The sequence below is a fragment of the Lagenorhynchus albirostris genome, chromosome 11 (assembly GCF_949774975.1).
Source record: "Lagenorhynchus albirostris chromosome 11, mLagAlb1.1, whole genome shotgun sequence".
NCBI classification, from domain to species: domain Eukaryota; kingdom Metazoa; phylum Chordata; class Mammalia; order Artiodactyla; family Delphinidae; genus Lagenorhynchus; species Lagenorhynchus albirostris.
In genome coordinates, this window is record NC_083105.1 from 97,598,564 (window position 1) to 97,615,935 (window position 17,372).

At 45.9% G+C, this 17,372-nt stretch overlaps 1 protein-coding gene across 2 annotated transcripts in view; it reads left to right on the forward strand.

Moving 5' to 3' along the window:
• The first annotated feature begins 10,470 nt into the window (after window positions 1-10,470).
• The window catches only part of LPCAT3 (lysophosphatidylcholine acyltransferase 3), a 29,738-nt gene continuing 22,836 nt past the window's right edge, over window positions 10,471-17,372 (forward strand). For both annotated transcript variants that reach the window (XM_060166995.1, XM_060166996.1), the window contains exon 1: window positions 10,471-10,710. In XM_060166995.1, the coding sequence (XP_060022978.1) occupies window positions 10,560-10,710 (151 nt within the window). In that variant the 5' untranslated portion in view covers window positions 10,471-10,559. The remainder of the gene's footprint in view (window positions 10,711-17,372) is intronic.

Here is a 17,372-nt window from a genome sequence, read left to right on the forward strand (position 1 = left end):
TGAAACCACACAACTCAGATTGGGACTTGAACTCACGGGCCAGGACTCGAACCCAGACAAAACCCAAACTGGGACGTGAGCCCACTGTCTTTTAATTGAGATCACACCACACATGTGGTCTCAGGACTTGATGAAAGTCAGATTCTTTTTTTTTTTTTTTTTGCAGTACGTGGGCCTCTCACTGTTGTGGCCTCTCTCGTTGCGGAGCACAGGCTCTGGACGCGCAGGCTCAGCGGCCATGGCTCACGGGCCCAGCCGCTCCGCGGCATGTGGGATCCTCCCCGACCGGGTCACGAACCCACGTCCCCTGCATCAGCAGGCGGACTCTCAACCACTGCACCACCAGGGACGCCCGAAAGTCAGATTCTTTATGTCTCATCGCAGAAAGAATTCAGTGAGAAACAAAGTGATAGGTAAGAAGTGGATTTATTTAAAGAGATACATATTCCATAGACCAAGTGTGGGCTATCTCAGAAGGTGAGAGGCCTTAAAATATGGGGTATTTTGGGCTTCCCTGGTGGCGCAGTGGTTGAGAGTCCGCCTGCCGATGCAGGGGACACGGGTTCGTGCCCCCGTCCGGGAAGACCCCACATGCCGCGGAGCGGCTGGGCCCGTGAGCCATGGCCGCTGAGCCTGCGCGTCCAGAGCCTGTGCTCCGCAGCGGGAGAGGCCACAACAGTGAGAGGCCCGCGTACCGCAAAAAAAAAAAAAAAAAAAATATGGGGTATTTTGTATTTGGGGGTTGGGTAATTTCAAAGGCTAATGAGCGGGAGGATTATTCCAACTATTTTGGAGAAGGGGTGGAGATTTCCAGGAATTGGGCCACTGCTCACTTTTCCGGCTTTTTATTGTTAGCTTTGGAACAGTCATGGTGCTGGTGGGTGTGTCATTTAGCATATGCTAATGCATTACAATAAGCGTATAATGAGGCTCAAGGTCTACTGGAAGTCGAGTCTTCTGCCATCTTGGACCTAGTTGGTTCTAACCAGTTTTCGTCCTGTCCTCAATGGCTGTGTCATTCTTTTAAAGGTTATGCTCTGCCCCCTTCCCTCCTGTTTCACTTCCATCATGGAAGGTCAGCATTTTGTTCTTACTGCAATTAGACACTTCGGATACGGCTTCACCTTCCCGCTTGCAATGCTTCTGCCAAACCTACCATCTGTGGACGTACAGAAAGACTTATCCACCATCATGGATGGACAGCATTGCTTCATATCAAAGAACTCACTTCACAGCAAAAGAAGGGCAGCAACAGGTCCATGTTCATGGAATTCGCTGGTTTTATCACGTTCCTCACCATCCTGAAGCAGCTGGCTTGATAGCTTTTGTAGACTTTTGAAAACTGAGTTACAGTGCCAGCTAGGGGGTGATGGGGCTCAGGACAGGTCACCCCAAGATGTGTCAGGCTGACACGCAGATTATTTCGAGCTGAAAGCAGAAAGACCTAAAAGACTCGGGAAGAACCTTTGAACAACTCCCCACTCTTATTGCCCCAAAGAATTTAAGATAGGAGGGCTGTCCCAGGAAGGAATTATAAATAACTACAGTAAACTATAAATTAGGTGTGGTAGACAGGGAGAAGCCTAGCAAGGCCCATTTGATCAAAGTCCTCTCTGTGTGCCACTGTCTTTGGATCTGTTTGCCAAATATTAACTCTTTTTATCTTCCTGTGAATTACCTTACTTCCCTTTGAAGTGTCAGACTCCCTGTCCTTAGTCTAGAATAATATATATTCTTCATCTTGCCTTGCTGTCTTGGGAATTCTTCGCGCTTATGTGGATTCGTCATGCGCATGTAATCAAGTTGACTTTCTCCTGTTAATCTGCCTTATGTCATTTTGATTGACAGCCAAAAAGAACTAAGAGGGGAAAGAGGAGGAAATTCCCCTCCCCCGCAGTGGTTTTGGGGAAGAAGAAATTGTCCTCTACCCTTCTAGGTTCTTCTGACTGGTCTAAGAATCAAACTGACGTGAGACAGAGTTACAGGAGAAAATCAAACAAAAGTTTAATAACGTGTTTACATGGGAGAGACCCAGGAAAACTGAGCAACACAATGGCCAAAATCCTCACCTTCAATAGTCTCTTCAGCTAAAGACAAAAGAAAATGATGGGGACAATGGATGGATCTCAGGCCCTGCCGAGTTTCCCCACCACACTCAGCCCATATTCTTTGCAAATATCTCTGGTGATAGGTCTATTCTAGGAACAAACCCTCTATCTGAATTGTTTTAGGCAGTTAGGGAGAAGGTCAAATGTTCTTCCTGAGTCTTTTAGGCCTTGATTATTTTCAGCTCAAAATAAGCCACATGCCAAAGAGACATTTTGGGATGACAAATTTTGCTCCCCTACAGTGATCATACCTGGCAAGGCTGGGGCAAGGTCCTCCAGAAGGCTGTATATGCTCTGAATCAGCACCTAAAATATTTCACCCACAGCCAAGATTCATGGGTCCAGGAATCAAGGGGTGGAAATGGGAGTGGCAGTGATCGCTACTAATCCTAGGAACCCACTAGCAAAATTTTTGCTTCCGGTCCCTGTGTCCTTATGCTCTGCTGGCCTGGAGGTCTTGGTTCAGAGGAAGGAATGCTTCCACTAGGAGACACAACAATGATTCCATTGAACTGGAAGGTAAGACTGCTGCCCGGCCACTTTGCCTGTTGATTCAGAGGCATGAGGAACTCAAAGAAGGGAGTTACTGTGCTGGCTGGGCTGACTGACCCTGACTTCCAAGGGGAAACTGGACTGCTTCTCCACAATGGGCATAAGGGAGAATAAGTCTGCCATACAAGAGATCCCTTAGGGCTTCTCTTCCCATTACCATGCCCTGTGATGAAGGTCAATGGAAAACTGACAATCCAATCCAGGCGGGACTATCTATGACCCAGACCTCTTGGGAATGAAGGTGCGAGTCACTCCACCAAGTAAAGAACCACAACAAACTGAGGTGCTTGCTGAAGGCAAAGGAATTATAGAATGGGTAGTAAAAGAAGGTAGTTATAAATACCAGCTATGGCCATGTGACCAGTTACATAAAGACTGTAATTATCAAAAGTATTCCTCCTTGGAACTAGTGATGTAAGCCTCATGTCTACTCGAAGAAGGCGGTCTTTTCCCCTCCCCCTTTCCTTTGACTATAAAACTGTAGCGCACTTAATCCACAGGGCAGAGCTCCCTCGCATGCCCGCTTGCATCTCTTACAAGCATCCTATATTAATAAATCTACTTCTTAGAAAAAGTAGATTATCAAAAAAAAAGTATTCCTCCTTACTTTGTTATGAATTTATATATATATATATATATATATACATATTGTGGGTTTTCCCCTCTTATTCCCTTATCATGTACCATAATATATATTGACTTTCTTTCATAGAATTGTGGGTTTTTTTAACTTAGGCTCAGTGATTTCCCCTCATTAGAATGAATCCCCTGCTCCTCACTAGCCTCACGACATCCATACATCATGTTATTTATACTGCCCCTTGCATTCTTTCTTTCTTTCTTTCTTTCTTTCTTTGGCCGCGTCAGGTCTTAGTTGCAGCATGTGGGAATTTTTGTTGCTGCATGCGGGCTCAGTAGTTGTGGCACACGGGCTCTAGAGCACGCGGACTTAGTTGCACTGCAGCATGTGAGATCTTAGTTCCCCGACCAGGGATCGAACCCACATCCTCTGCATTGGAAGGCAGATTCTTAACCATTGGACCACCAGGGAAGTCCCGAATTTAAGTGTTTTTAATTTTACATCATAGTATTGAAGTTATGAGAGATGGAGGAGAAGTTATGAGAGATGGAGGAGAAGATGGAGGATTTTACCTCACCTTCTGGGGAAGGGGTTGGTGCATTTTCAGTTGCAAACAGGATGGTTGTATCACGTTAGGTGGAATGATGACCTTGTTGTCTTTATTTGGAGAATAAGTATGGCTTAAGGACACACATATGAGTGTCAAATTGACAGAGGGTAGACTCGTGATGATTAATTTTATGTGTCAATTGACTGGGCCACGAGGTGTCCAGATATCTAGTTAAACATTATTCTGAGTGTGTCTGTAAGAGTGTTCCTGGATGAGATAAACATTTGAATATGCAGACTGAGTAAAGCTATCTGCTTTACTGAGTGGGCCTAATCCAGTTCTTTGAAGGCCTGATAGAATAAAAGGCTGAGTAAAGGAGAATTGGCTCTCTCTGCCTGCCTTTGAGCTAGAATATTGGATAATATAATAGAATAATTTCTCCTGCTTTCAGACACAGACTTGGCCTGAAAATAACACCTTTGGCTCTCCTGGTTGTCAGGCCTTCAGAATTGGACTGGAACTGGACCATTGTCTCTCCTGCATTTCCAATTTGCTGACTGTGAATCTGGGGACTTCTCAGCCTCCATATTCACATGGGCCAATTCCTTATTTTATATATATATATATACCTATATATATGTAGTTGACCCTTGAACAACATGGGGGTTAGGGATGCCAACCCCTTACGCAGTTGAAAATCTGCGTATAATTATACAGTCGACCCTCTGTATCAGTGATTCTGCATCTGCTGATTCAACCAACTGTGGATCGTGTGGCACTACTGTATGCATATAGTAAAACAAAATCTGCATGTAAGTGGACCCACACCGTTCAAGCCTCTGTTGTTCAAGGGTCAACTATATACATTTATCCTACTGGCTCTGTTTCTCTGCAGAACCCAGACTAATACAGAAGCTTAAGCATGTTCTTTAAAGACATAAAACTATTCAAAATACAGATTATCTAAGAGTTTTTTTGGTTTTTTTTCTTGGCGGTGTCACGTGGCTTGTGAGATGTGGGATCTTAGTTCCCCAACCAGGGACTGAATCCGGGCCCTCGGCAGTGAGAGCACAGAGTCCTAACCACTGGACCACCTGGGTATTCCCTAAAAGTACTTTTTTTTTTTTTTTTTTTTTTTTTTTTTGCCATACGCGGGCCTCTCACTGCTGTGGCCTCTCCCGCTGCGGAGCACAGGCTCCAGACGCGCAGGCTCAGCGGCCATGGCCCACGGGCCCAGCCGCTCCGCGGCATGTGGGATCTTCCCGGACCGGGGCATGAACCCGTGTCCCCTGCATCGGCAGGCGGACCCTCAACCACTGCGCCACCAAGGAAGCCGTAAAGGTACTTTTTTAAGCAGACTATTAGAAAAATACTTGTAGGGACTTCCCTGGCGGTCCAGTGGTTAAGACTTTGCGCTTCCACTGCACAGGGCACAGGGTTGGGGAACTAAGATCCCACATGCCGGACTTCCCTGGTGGCACAATGGTTGAGAATCTGCCTGCCAATGCAGGGGACACGGGTTCGATCCCTGGTCAGGGAAGATCCCACATGCCGCGGAGCAACTAAGCCCGTGCGCCACAACGACTGAGCCTGCGCTCTAGAGCCCACGAGCCACAACTACTGAGCCCGAGTGCCACAACTACTGAAGCGCACGCGCCTAGAGCCCGTGCCCCCAACAAGAGAAGCCACCGCAATGAGAAGTCCGCGCAGTGCAATGAAGAGTAGCCCCCACTGGCCGCAACTAGAGAAAGCCCGGTAGCAACGAAGACCCAACACAGCCAAAAATAAATAAATAAATAAAATTTTAAAAAAGATCCCACATGCCACATGGTGTGGCCAAAATAAATAAATAAACAAATAAATAATTTTAAAAAGAAAAGAAATATACTTTAAAACAAAGAGGAAAACTTCTCATAAAGATGGCAAATTAACTTGCCTCTTGTGCCTAAAATCCCACTAAAATATAGTAAAGGGTGGGGTGGAGAAGGTATAATTCTATAGGAACAAAGTGAATGGAAGAAGAGCAGATGAAACATTTAAACACAGTTTTGAAAAATGGAAAGAAGGTGTGGTGTAGTGATGATACAGCCCAGGGGAAGTAGCTGATAAGGAGTCAAAACCGGAGGAATGGCCTGAAAGCCTAGACTCCAGAAAGGTGGACCCTCAAGACCCCTCCCTACCTAGCACAACCAGGGAAGTACCCAACCCCACCACCACCAGGCAGAGAATTGATGTTATATTCTCTGCGAAAATGGATAGGAAAGACTCTGGACCCAAAGACATCAAGCATTGCATGGAACAAGAGAGAGATGTGCACCTATAAAACAGACGTACATCTTCCAAGCAGGAGACTAGGAGACTCCTCTCTGAAGAGACTGAATAATCCTAAAGAATAAAGCCTCCAGGGACTTCCCTGGTGGTGCAGTGGTTAAGAATCTGCCTGCCAATGCAGGGGACACAGATTCGATCCCTGGTCCAGGAAGATCCCACATGTCGCAGAGCAACTAAGCCCGTGCGCCACAACTACCGAGCCTGCGCTCTAGAGCCCGCGAGCCACAACTGCTGAAGCCCGTGCACTCCAGGGCCTGGGTGCCGCAACTACTGAGCCTGCCCACTGCAACGAAGAGTACAGCAACGAAGACCCGATGCAGCCCTAAAATAGAATTTAAAAATTTTTAATAAATAAACCCTCCACATACAGACATTTGGAAGTTTCTAGGTCAAAAGGGGAGCTCCCAGCCCAATCCCCTTCAGGGAAATTCACCAGTCAACAAGCCCTACTCAGGGTCCATATATCCAATCAACTTTGTAATGCCTTGTTTGTATTAGAAAGGACAGTCGGCATCTTAAAAGAGATGAAAGAAACAAAAGGAAAGCAGAAGTCCTGAGGGAAAAGGAAAAATGCAGGGAATAAAAGAAGAAATATAAGTAAACAAATAAAAAATCCCCCCAACTCCCTAATTAATCTTCTCAGAAGGCTAGTATAGCAAAGTTCATCCATAAAACAAGAATGCTGTGGGGGAAAAAAAGATGCTACCTCAGCATAAAGAGTTCTTGAAAATTAAGAATATGAGATGGAGGGATTTAATTCCCTGGAGGTCCGTGGTTAGGACTCTGCACTTCCACTGCAGGGGTGCGGATTCGATCCCTAGTGGGGGAACTAAGATTCTGCAAGCTGGGCAGTGCAGGCAAAAAAAAAACAAGGTTATTAAAAATGAGATGGAGGGCTTCCCTGGTGGTGCAGTGGTTGAGAGTCCGCCTGCCGATGCAGGGGACACGGGTTCGTGCCCCGGTCCGGGAAGATCCCACAAGCCACGGAGAGGCTGGGCCTGTGAGCCATGGCCGCTGAGCCTGCGCGTCTGGAGCCTGTGCTCCGCAGCGGGAGAGGCCACAGCAGTGAGAGGCCCGCGTACCAAAAAAAAAAATGAGATGGAGAAGGGAGAGTACATGTAACTATTAAGGAATAGTTGGTGGCCTTTGTGTGAATAGTTTCATAAGTGGTGAAAATGAGTACCAAGTTCTAATGGGTATAAAGACTGGTGGGTAAGTGTCTTAGTCAGGGTAAGTCAAAGCAGTAACCTTAAATCTTGGGGTTTAATACCACAAATGTTTACTTTTCGCTTAAGCTAAGTGTTGAGCAAGATGCCAGTTGGGCGGCTTCCTCCATCTCATACTATACCAGACAGGACGCATGGCCTCTGTATGTGCTACTATCTAGGGAAGAGAGAGATTTGGGAGTCACACTAGCTGTGCACCTCCTGGGCCAGGAAATGACGCTTCATTTCTGCTTACAGTCCATGGGCCATAACTAGTCATGTGGTCTCAAGCTTACTGCAAGGGGGTTGAGAAGTTGTAAACCCATACCTGGATATTGAGTGAACTCCGACCAGACTGTTTCTCCACAAGTACGGTCAGGAGGGAAAAGAGGCCAGTAACCTCAGAGAAAGGGAAGGTGTTTTAAGGTGGGAAGCCCTGCAGATAGTAATAGATAGTAGAGGTCAATGAGCCAGAGGAAAGGGAGTAGAAGGAAATACTGAACTTGCTAAAGAAGGAAGGACAGGGCGGGGAAAAGCAGTAATGAGAGAGGAGGGATTTCACTAATACCTGATGCTTATTTCTATACAGACACAACCACTTTGGTTTATAATTATCTTTTCACGTCTCTCTTCCCCCGTACACAGAGCTTCCTGTGGGCAGGGACTGTCTCTTATGGATCTTTGCATCGAGGGACCAGCACAGAACCTGACTTACTAAGCCCTCCATGAATGTGCTGCATTATAAAGTAAGAGGCCATATAATCTTAATCTTCTCCCACTCACCAGCTCAGCAGCTCGTATAACTGGAGAAACAGGTGCTGCGTTGGAACAGTAGGAAGAATGAAGGGAATGTAGCCGATCAAACACCTGAGGGGAAAGGCAAACAGGAATCTGTTGTGTCAACGGAGACACAGCCTCTTGCCACACAGACTCTTGTCTTGGAAAACCAGAGGTGTAAGAAGGGGCAGACATATTACCTAATTGCACAAAACGAAAAGAAACCGACTTCATCTATTTTTAAATAGGGTCTAACTAACTAGATGCTTTAATAAATATATCTTACTTATTCAGCAAATCAAAGATTTTAAGGGTCTTAAGTAACATTTAGCCAAACACTTCAATTAGGCAAAATCTAGTAAAATTGAAGGTGTGTAAACCTTACAACTCATGATTCCCCTCCTGGTTATAAACCCTAGAGGGGTGTTTTCTACACTGAGCAAGTAGTGATATCAAGTTAGTGGATCCTGGTGAGCAATTTTTTTAATGAATTAAAATAGAATAGAAAATATAAGAGAACACATCACATACACACGCTGCACACATGCATGTACATATTAGTTGCGTAGTGTATGAGCATGTGTGTATACTGGATAGCAATGTGTTTCCTACAATAGACCCCAGTTAATTTAAACAAACAAACAAACAAAAAATCCGTTTGGAGTTACAGCCCTAGAGAAACTTTCACTGTTGCTTAAAGGAGAATGTCCACAGCAGCCATGTTTGTAATAAAAGAAATACATGAATAGTAAGTGATCCAAGTATTCCTCAACATAATCATGAAAAATAATTGTGGTATAATCAAACAGTGCAATGTTACTTCACAGTTAAAACGACTGTATTACAGCTACATGTAGAAACATGAATGTCTCAATAAAGATGTTAAGCATAAAAACAAGTTGCAAAATGATACATTCACTGTAACCATAAATATAAACTTTAAAAGCATGCAAAACTATATTATAATTGTTTCTGGATATATACAGAGTGTAAAGTATAAAAATAGGCATGGGGTTGATAAGTACCAAAGTCAGAAAGGAGGTGACCTCTGAGAAGGAAAGGAGGGAAATGCCCTGTGGAAGGGATACACCAGGCTCTTCAGCTGTACATGTGATGTTTGTTTCCTAATCTGGGGGATGTTATATTATTCTTGACTTCTCTGATTTTTTTTTAATTTTGTCCCCCAAAAAAGAGGAGGGAGGTGAAATTTAAGGTTTCAATTCTGTCGCTGCCCCTTACTAGGGAAGGAACTTAGCGAGTTCCTTAATTTCTCCAAGCCTCTGTGTCTGTAAGAGGACATCGTAATAATAAATATCCGGTTTCATAATCAATTAAGCGAAATAATATGGGTATCAGAGCTGCATATAGCGCGAAGTGCTATAAAGCTGTAATTGTACAAGAATGCTCCACAAATTCCAGTGGTTACTGGAAACTCTTAGTGTTCCTTTGTTAAGTATTCTCACGGAACCTTGTTCCTTTCTCTTGCAATTACACGCTTTATATGACCGTGCGCCATCCCCACTCCACAGCTCTGGGCTCAGAGCCCAGCACAGGCCCTGGTACATTTTCATTAGCCTAATCTGAACAGTGGAAGTAAGAATGGGAAGCAAGGTGGGAAGAAAGGACTTTTATTTTGTCTTCAGTCTCTATCCTCTTTGCACTTTGATCTTGAACCTGTATTACCTGAATAGTGACAAACTAGTTTAATTTTTAATTAAAATCATAAGGACTAAATCAGCATATCTTAACTTCATCGCCTCTAGGGGGTAGGTAGTTTTAATACAGGAAGTTACATGAAATCAAAGGAGCAGGCAAAGAGTGTTGGGGGCGCCGGGCTCTCCCCACCCTCGGGGAGGGAAGGCGGCGTGCCTAACGGTTCAAAAACGGCCGAGGCGCCGTTAGAAGGCGCTCGCGAGCCCGCGGCAGGAATTCCCGCCCTCCCGTTACATGCCCCAGTAACCCCGGCGCGCCGGCGACCGAGAGTAACCTCGCGATCGGGTGACGGCCCCCCCGCCCTGACTCTCGCCTGCTCCGTCTCAGCCAATGGGGAGGCAGCGCTCGAGCCGGCCGGACTCTCGCCCGCCCCGACTCCTCCCCCGAGCTGTTAGAACTGAGTTGTACAGTCGCCGCGCCGTCGGCTTCTGACTTTTCCAATCAAGGGTCTAGTTCCCGATTCCGAGCCCCGCCCCCTGCCGGCCCCGCGTTCATTCTCGGCCCGAGTCACCTTTGCCTTACAAACGTTCGTCCCCGCCCCCTGCCTACCTTGCGGCGTGAGGCCCCGCCCCCTGCCCGGGCCGACCAATGATCGGCTGATCCCGGAGCCGCTGGGCGGTCCTGCAGCCAATGCGCACGCCGTGGGCGGGCTCCGGGCCGGAATTGGGGGTGAAGCTCCAGCGTTGTGCCCACATTTGGGGCGCGCGGAGCTGAGGGGTCCCCGGGGGGCGCCCGGAGCTAAGATGGCGTCCGCAGCCGAGGGGGACGTGGGAGCGGCGGCGGAGCTGGCGACGGTGCTGCGGGGTGGTTTCCAGAACCTGAGCCTTAACAAGTTGGCGACGTCCCTGGGCGCGTCAGAACAGGCGCTGCGGCTCATCATCTCCATCTTCCTAGGTAAGGACCCCTCGCGGAGTCCCCAAGGAACGGGGAAGTGACCGCCCCCTCTTCCCGGAGCCACCTGGAGGGCTTTGTGGGGTGCAGATGTGAATCCTAGAACACACCAACCAGCTGTGGAGAGGAAGACGAGTCTAGTCCCGAGTCTGGGGGCGCCGTGCCCTCTGAACCTCTTCACCTTTCCCTTCGACCCCTGCTGTACCCTTCTGGCCCCTCATTAGGCGCCACCACCCTCTCATCCTGCCATGCTCTACCCTGTGTCCCGGCGACCCGTCCTTATTTGTCTCTCTCTGGAGTTCTCCTCTCTGTCCATGTGTACTGCTGTTATTAATATCAACCGTCACACACGTGCGCTTCTTATTGGCAGTTATAGGCCCCCTTACTTAGATATTTTAGTCCTATGGGCCCCCTCAGCCCCATACTCCATACTTGCATATTCTGAGTGTCTCTTGTGCATTTCCAGCTTGTATTACACCTTCATCTTTTTGTCCCGCTTCTAATATTTTCCTCTTATACCATATTGCTTTTTCTTTTCCTCAGCCATACACCTGTCATTTACCCTGGAATATCGCTTTAATACTGGGCTTGGGAAACAAGAGTGGCAACTTCTTAAAAACTACCCATGCTACCCCAAGCGTTTATTGCACACGTGGTTCAAAGGATGTTTTGTATCTGCATTTATGTCACAACAAACTGTATTATAACTGGTTTATAGACTTTTTTACTGCATCCTTTCTGCGTGGTTTTTTAATACACGGAAGCAGCATGGCACAATGAGAGAGAAAAAAAAAAGTGTGTGGACTTGGAAAACAAATCAGACCCAGCCCTGCTGCTGCTTACAAACCGTGGGACCCTGGGCAAACCACTTAACCTCTCTGAGCCTCAGTTTTCTTATTTATGAAATGAGGACGATAATGCCTATCTGATAGGACTGCTGTAAAATCTTGTAGGAATTCAAAGGTGAAGAGCTGATACATAAATATTTGAGTAGCTGGAAGGTTTTAGGAAGGTTATGGGACATTAGCTAGGAGAGTAGGGGTGGGGAAGAACTAAGCACACAAGACTGGGGGCAAGAGTGGGTCTGGACCACAAGAAATTTGAGATAACTTGGGCAGATGTGGAAAGCCTTAAATGCCGGGAAAGAAATTTGGAAGTTATCCAGTAGTCAGTAGAGACACTCACATATATCACCTAACCCGATCTAGATAATGGGAGAGGCATTAATTCATATTTAAACAACCTTGGGTAATGTCATTGTCACTTGCCTATTACACACCAAACCAATATAATCTTCCTTTCTTCCAGATGAAGGTCACCTTTTCCCTCCCTTGTAGAACTGTAAAATTTTAGAGGCGGACAGAACGTTTGGTTGTGTGACTTGCTTCATGTCACATCACCCAGATCTAACCCAAATTTATCAGTACCTCAATCTAAGTTTCTCTGCACCATACCAACTTTGAACTTCCTACTTCATCCTTGTCTCTGGCCCAGTTATTTGTTGGTATTCTAATTGGCAATTAAGAGTGTTTACATTTCATTCCTTAGGAAGCTCACTGTTGATGTCTCAACTATAAATTGAGAATGTAACACAAGAAGCAACAAATTATAAGGGGCAACCTGTTAAATGGAGCTGGGGCTGGAATTAGGACTTGGAATCTGTCCTTTTAGTGCTGACATAATCAAATACAGCCTGTACACTCCTGGTGGACTACTATATACTATCATGGTGCATACAGCTGTCTAGAAAATTGTTTTCTCCGTATCCCACCCCTCTAACCTCATCCTCTCATTACCACCAAGCATCAAAGTAATAAACACTTGGCATAATACATCTACCACACTCCTGAGCCCCCTTGTCCATTGTACCATTTCCCACATCCCCCCTTCCGATCCCACATGCGCTATTGCCTTCAGTACCTCACAGTATATCTCACGTTTAGATCAACTTGGGGTTCACGTTACCTCAGATCAGGCATAGGTCTTGCACGTGGATGTATAGGACTGTATTTTCTAGGTTTATGTTAAATAAATACATAGAAACATAAATTGATAAGCTTGTTGACAAGTGTGTGGAAGAAAGGGTGCATTCTGGTTGTAAATATGTTTCTCTTACAAAGGTATTATCACTTCTGTGTATTGTAACCTAGAAACCAGTAGCTTTACAGCAATGGAGTTCCTGAACCAGCTCTCTTGGGGAGCTGGGATACCGGAGGAAATCCTTGCTTGAGGTACCAAGAAGGCCTGTAGTCCGAAATGATTTCTGACTCACTTTCTTCACTTTCTACTAATGAGATTAATGTGGGTTAAAAGCACCTAAATGCAGGTACCCTGAGGGAAGGGTTAGGTATTATATATTGATATCAGACATTTACATTTTAAAGGGATAGTCTCATTACTTTTTTTTAAATTGTACTCGACATTTTTTAAGGGAGCTTTATTTTTTTAATTTTTATTTATTTTTGGCTGTGTTGAGTCTTCATTGCTGCGCCCAGTCTTTCTCTAGTTGCGGCGAGCGGGGGGCTACTCTTTGTTGCAGTATTCAGGCTTCTTGCAGTGGCTTCTCTTGATGCGGAGCACGGGCTCTAGGCGCTCAGGCTTCAGTAGTTGCAGCACACGGGCCCCGTCGTTGTGGCTTGCGGGCTCTGGAGCGCAGGCTGAGTAGTTGTGGTGCACAGGCTTAGTTGCTCCGCGGCATGTGGGATCTTCCTGGACCAGGGCTCGAACCCATGTCCCCTGCGTTGGCAGGCGGATTCTTAACCACTGCGCCACCAGGGAAGTCCCAATACCTAAACTTTTTGAAACATCATTGTATCCTATGATCTTTGGAATAAACAAAATGCTCTCAGTTTCTTTATGGCTTAGTTTTCTCCATTTGCTAACATCTCTTGTTATTCTCCGAATATTATTATCGTTACTGAATCATATGATTACCCCCTCATTACTATTTTAATTAGATAGTCTCATTACTTTTTCCTTAACATCTTACTCTCCCTACTTGAGTTCTGTGTGCCAATCTTGAGGTGGGCCACCCAGCCTTTAAACCTTTTTAACTGAGACCCATGATAAGAAATATGTCTTACGTCATGACCCATTATACACATAGGTGAATGCTTGCATTGGAAGCAAAAGTTTCAGGAAACATTACTCATCCTGTGTATAGGCAGTGTGTTTGGCTATTTTCTATTTTATTTTTTAGTATTGTTGATGACCTGCTAAATTGATTTCATGACCCATTAATGGGTTACAACAAGCAGTTTGAAATATCCTGAGTTAGAGGCTGTGATTTTTAATATTCCGTACTTCGCGGAAAGGGTAAGCTTACGAGCACTGCTGCACTGGAGTATTTTGAGCAGGCAGAGGACTGTTGTGGGAGGCATGGTTTGTGTTGCATATGATTTGCCAGGAGTTTTGGTGGAAGATAAATTCTGCTGTGAGCTCTGGTGCTGCCAGATGCTACTGGAAAACATCTCGGCCTCAAAAACTTGGGTTTCAGCGTTCCTTAGCATAATTAATAACATGAATTGTCCCAAACGAATTCAGTAAAATGTACCTACTGTGGGTGAAGCCCTGTACTTGAGCCTTGTGAGGGCAAGGGCGGTGGTGCAGAATGAGTAATAGGGCCGGGCACCCGAAGGTATGACATACGGTCTGTTGGGGGCAGGGAATGGGCACAAGATAAGTACTGTCATAACCACAGTAACAGGCAGGAGTCTAAGTGCCATCAGAGAGTTACAGAGCTTTGTGAGATTTAAACACTGGCCCTTTAATGAACCTTGAAAGTCGTTGAATAAGGTTTCAGCAGACGGAGATGGTGAGACGGAGGAATAGGGTGAGCCGGGGGCACCGAGGCAGGGATGTGTGGTTACACATTCAGGGAACAGGAAGTGGTCCAGCTGGACCGAAGCAGAACCTAAGGAGAGAAGTGGTGGGAAATAAGACTGGAAACGTGGGTCGTGGAGCCTTGAAAGCCAAGGCAAGGAGTGTGTGCTTAAGCAGGTGATAGGGAGCCTTCCCAGATACCTGAAAGGGGAGCGATGTGGCTGGCACTGTACTGGGAGCTGATACAGCGGTAGAGGCTCTTTTGGAAGGTAGGTTCCGTGGCCACTTTCATCTACACAGCTGCTCGAGCCAGAAGCCTAAGAAGGGGCCTTGCCACCTCCCTTTCTCTCTCTCCCCTCACCCCCATCACCAAGTCCTATCAACACCACCTCCAAATTGTGTGTCAGATACACCACTTTCCTCCATCACCACGGCCACTGACCATCTGTCACCAGAACCACCTGAGCAGCCCCCAGATGGGTCTCTGATTTCTTCCTGCCCACCCAGTCCGTTCTCTGAGAGCAGCCAGGGTGGTCCGACCCTGCGCCTCTCCTACTCAGACCCCTTCAGGGGCTCCCATACCCCCCTGGGAATCTCCTGCTCCCGCCTTGACTCAAGCAAGTTCACAGCCTTGTAGCCACGTGGCCTTCCCCCCGTTCCTCACAAAATGCATCAGGTCCTTTCCAGCCTCGAGCCTTTGTACCTGCTGATCCCATTGCCAGCAACGCGCTGCACTCATTACCTACCTGACAGAGCCTTTTCGTCTTTCAGGCCTCAGTTCAAATGTTCACTTCCTCCAAGAGTTCTTTCCTGCCTCTCATTTTAAGTTAAGTCCCCTGCTGTACTTTCTCCTACTGACTGAAATCTCTTTCTAAGTATACATGCCAATGTGTAATTATATATTTGCAGATGAGGGCAGAAATCATGTAAGTTTTGTTCGTCACTGTGTACCCAGAGTTTAACACAGTACCTAGCTTATGGAAAAGGCCCAATAAATAATTGTTGAATAGGTGAATGTGTGAATGAATGACTGGGCAACTGATTCCATGGAGGATAAAGAAGTAGTTGAAAAAAAAAACAAACTGAGTCTTTCTGCCAGCGTAGCTAGAAAGGTGACAGTGTCTTTCACAAATGAGAGGTCAAGAGGAGATGGTGCTCAGTGCCAGGGAATGATCTAGTTTTGGACTTGCTTTAGGTTCCAAGGGCACCTCCAGGTTGTATTGTGAAGCCTAGTGTTCAGTTCAGGAAAAAAGTTGGACTAAAGATGTAGTTTTAGGGACTTCCCTGTGGCGCAGTGGTTAAGAATCCGCCTGCCGGTGCAGGGGACACGGGTTCGAGCCCTGGTCCGGGAAGATCCCACATGCCGTGGAGCAGCTAAGCCTGTGTGCCACAACGACTGAGTCTGTGCTCTAGAACCCTCAAGCCACAACTACTGAGCCTACGAGCCACAACCACTGAAGCCCACGTGCCACAACTACTGAAGCCCACACGCCTGGAGCCCGTGCTCCGCAACAAGAGAAGCCACCGCAATGAGAAGCAATGAAGAGTAGCCCCCTTCTCGCCGCAACTAGAGAAAGCCTGCATGCAGCAGCAAAGACCCAATACAGCCAAAAATAAATAAATAAATAAATAAAGATATAGTTTTAGGAGTCAATAGTGATATCATAATTGAGTCAGGGAGGGACTGAAGCTTACACAGAAGAGAATCTAGAGTGTGTTGATGTTGCTGCCCTTTGCTGATAATGACAGTGGCTGACATTTATAAAGTGCTCAACAATACCCCACCTAAGCTTGCCAATTACCCCTAAGATATTTACAGTACTCTTGTCATCTCCTTTGTGTAGATAGGGAACTGGGACCTCCAAAGGTTGAATAGCTTTCCTAAGGTCACACCTGTTTCTGCCCACCTCTAAAATCCCTGCTCCACCACCTCGGGATTGGGAGGAGCATGCAGAGGTGGGAAAGGCAAAGGCCCTTGGCGTCCTTCACTGTTTTCATTCTACGCGATTGAGCCAAGATGTCAGCAGCATGTGAGATACCTCTCTGAGGCCAAAGCTGGCGCCGGCCAAATGAAGCGGATGGCCACCCTGCCCAGCGCAAGCTTCCTCCCCAAGCTTGGCCGCAGCTGTGGCTTGGCTGGTGGACTCACCAATGGCACTTGGGGGTAAGGGCTCATTCCTCGGAGGTTCCAAATTAGCACCACTACGGTTAGCAACCTTTAAAATCAAAGGAGGTCCTGCAGTTAAGCTCCCTTTGGACCAAAGTCAGGTCTGGCCCTTCAGAACTAAATCATCATTCAGGGCAAAAAGCTTTCTTCGGGTAGCAATATGAAGAAAACCAAAGGTAAGCAAGATGAAAATTGCACTGCATTAACTAAACAAATGGGACTTCAGACCATAGTACAAAGCAGTTTCCAAAAATTCTATGATTGTGAAATAAGGGAGTTGTCCTAAATGACTTTCAAAGCCTCTTCTGATATCCTAAAAGGCTAGGTACGTTCTACATTTTAGACTTTATTCTAATTCATAGCCACAAATTTCATCATAACCTAAAGCTTCCTGTTGGGGATTTCTTTTAAATATATTTTTCCAACTACTTTTTTTTTTTTTTGAAAATAAATGCTCCAACAAACCAGTTTGACACATTCATGACTTTAAAGCAATTAATTAGAATTTTACTCATTTTCTTTTTTTTTAACATCTTTATTGGAGTATAATTGCTTTACAATGGTGTGTTAGTTTCTGCTTTATAACAAAGTGAATCAGTTATACATATACATATGTCCCCATAGCCCTTCCCTCTTTCCAACTACTTTTTATCTACACTCCAATATCTTACATTGC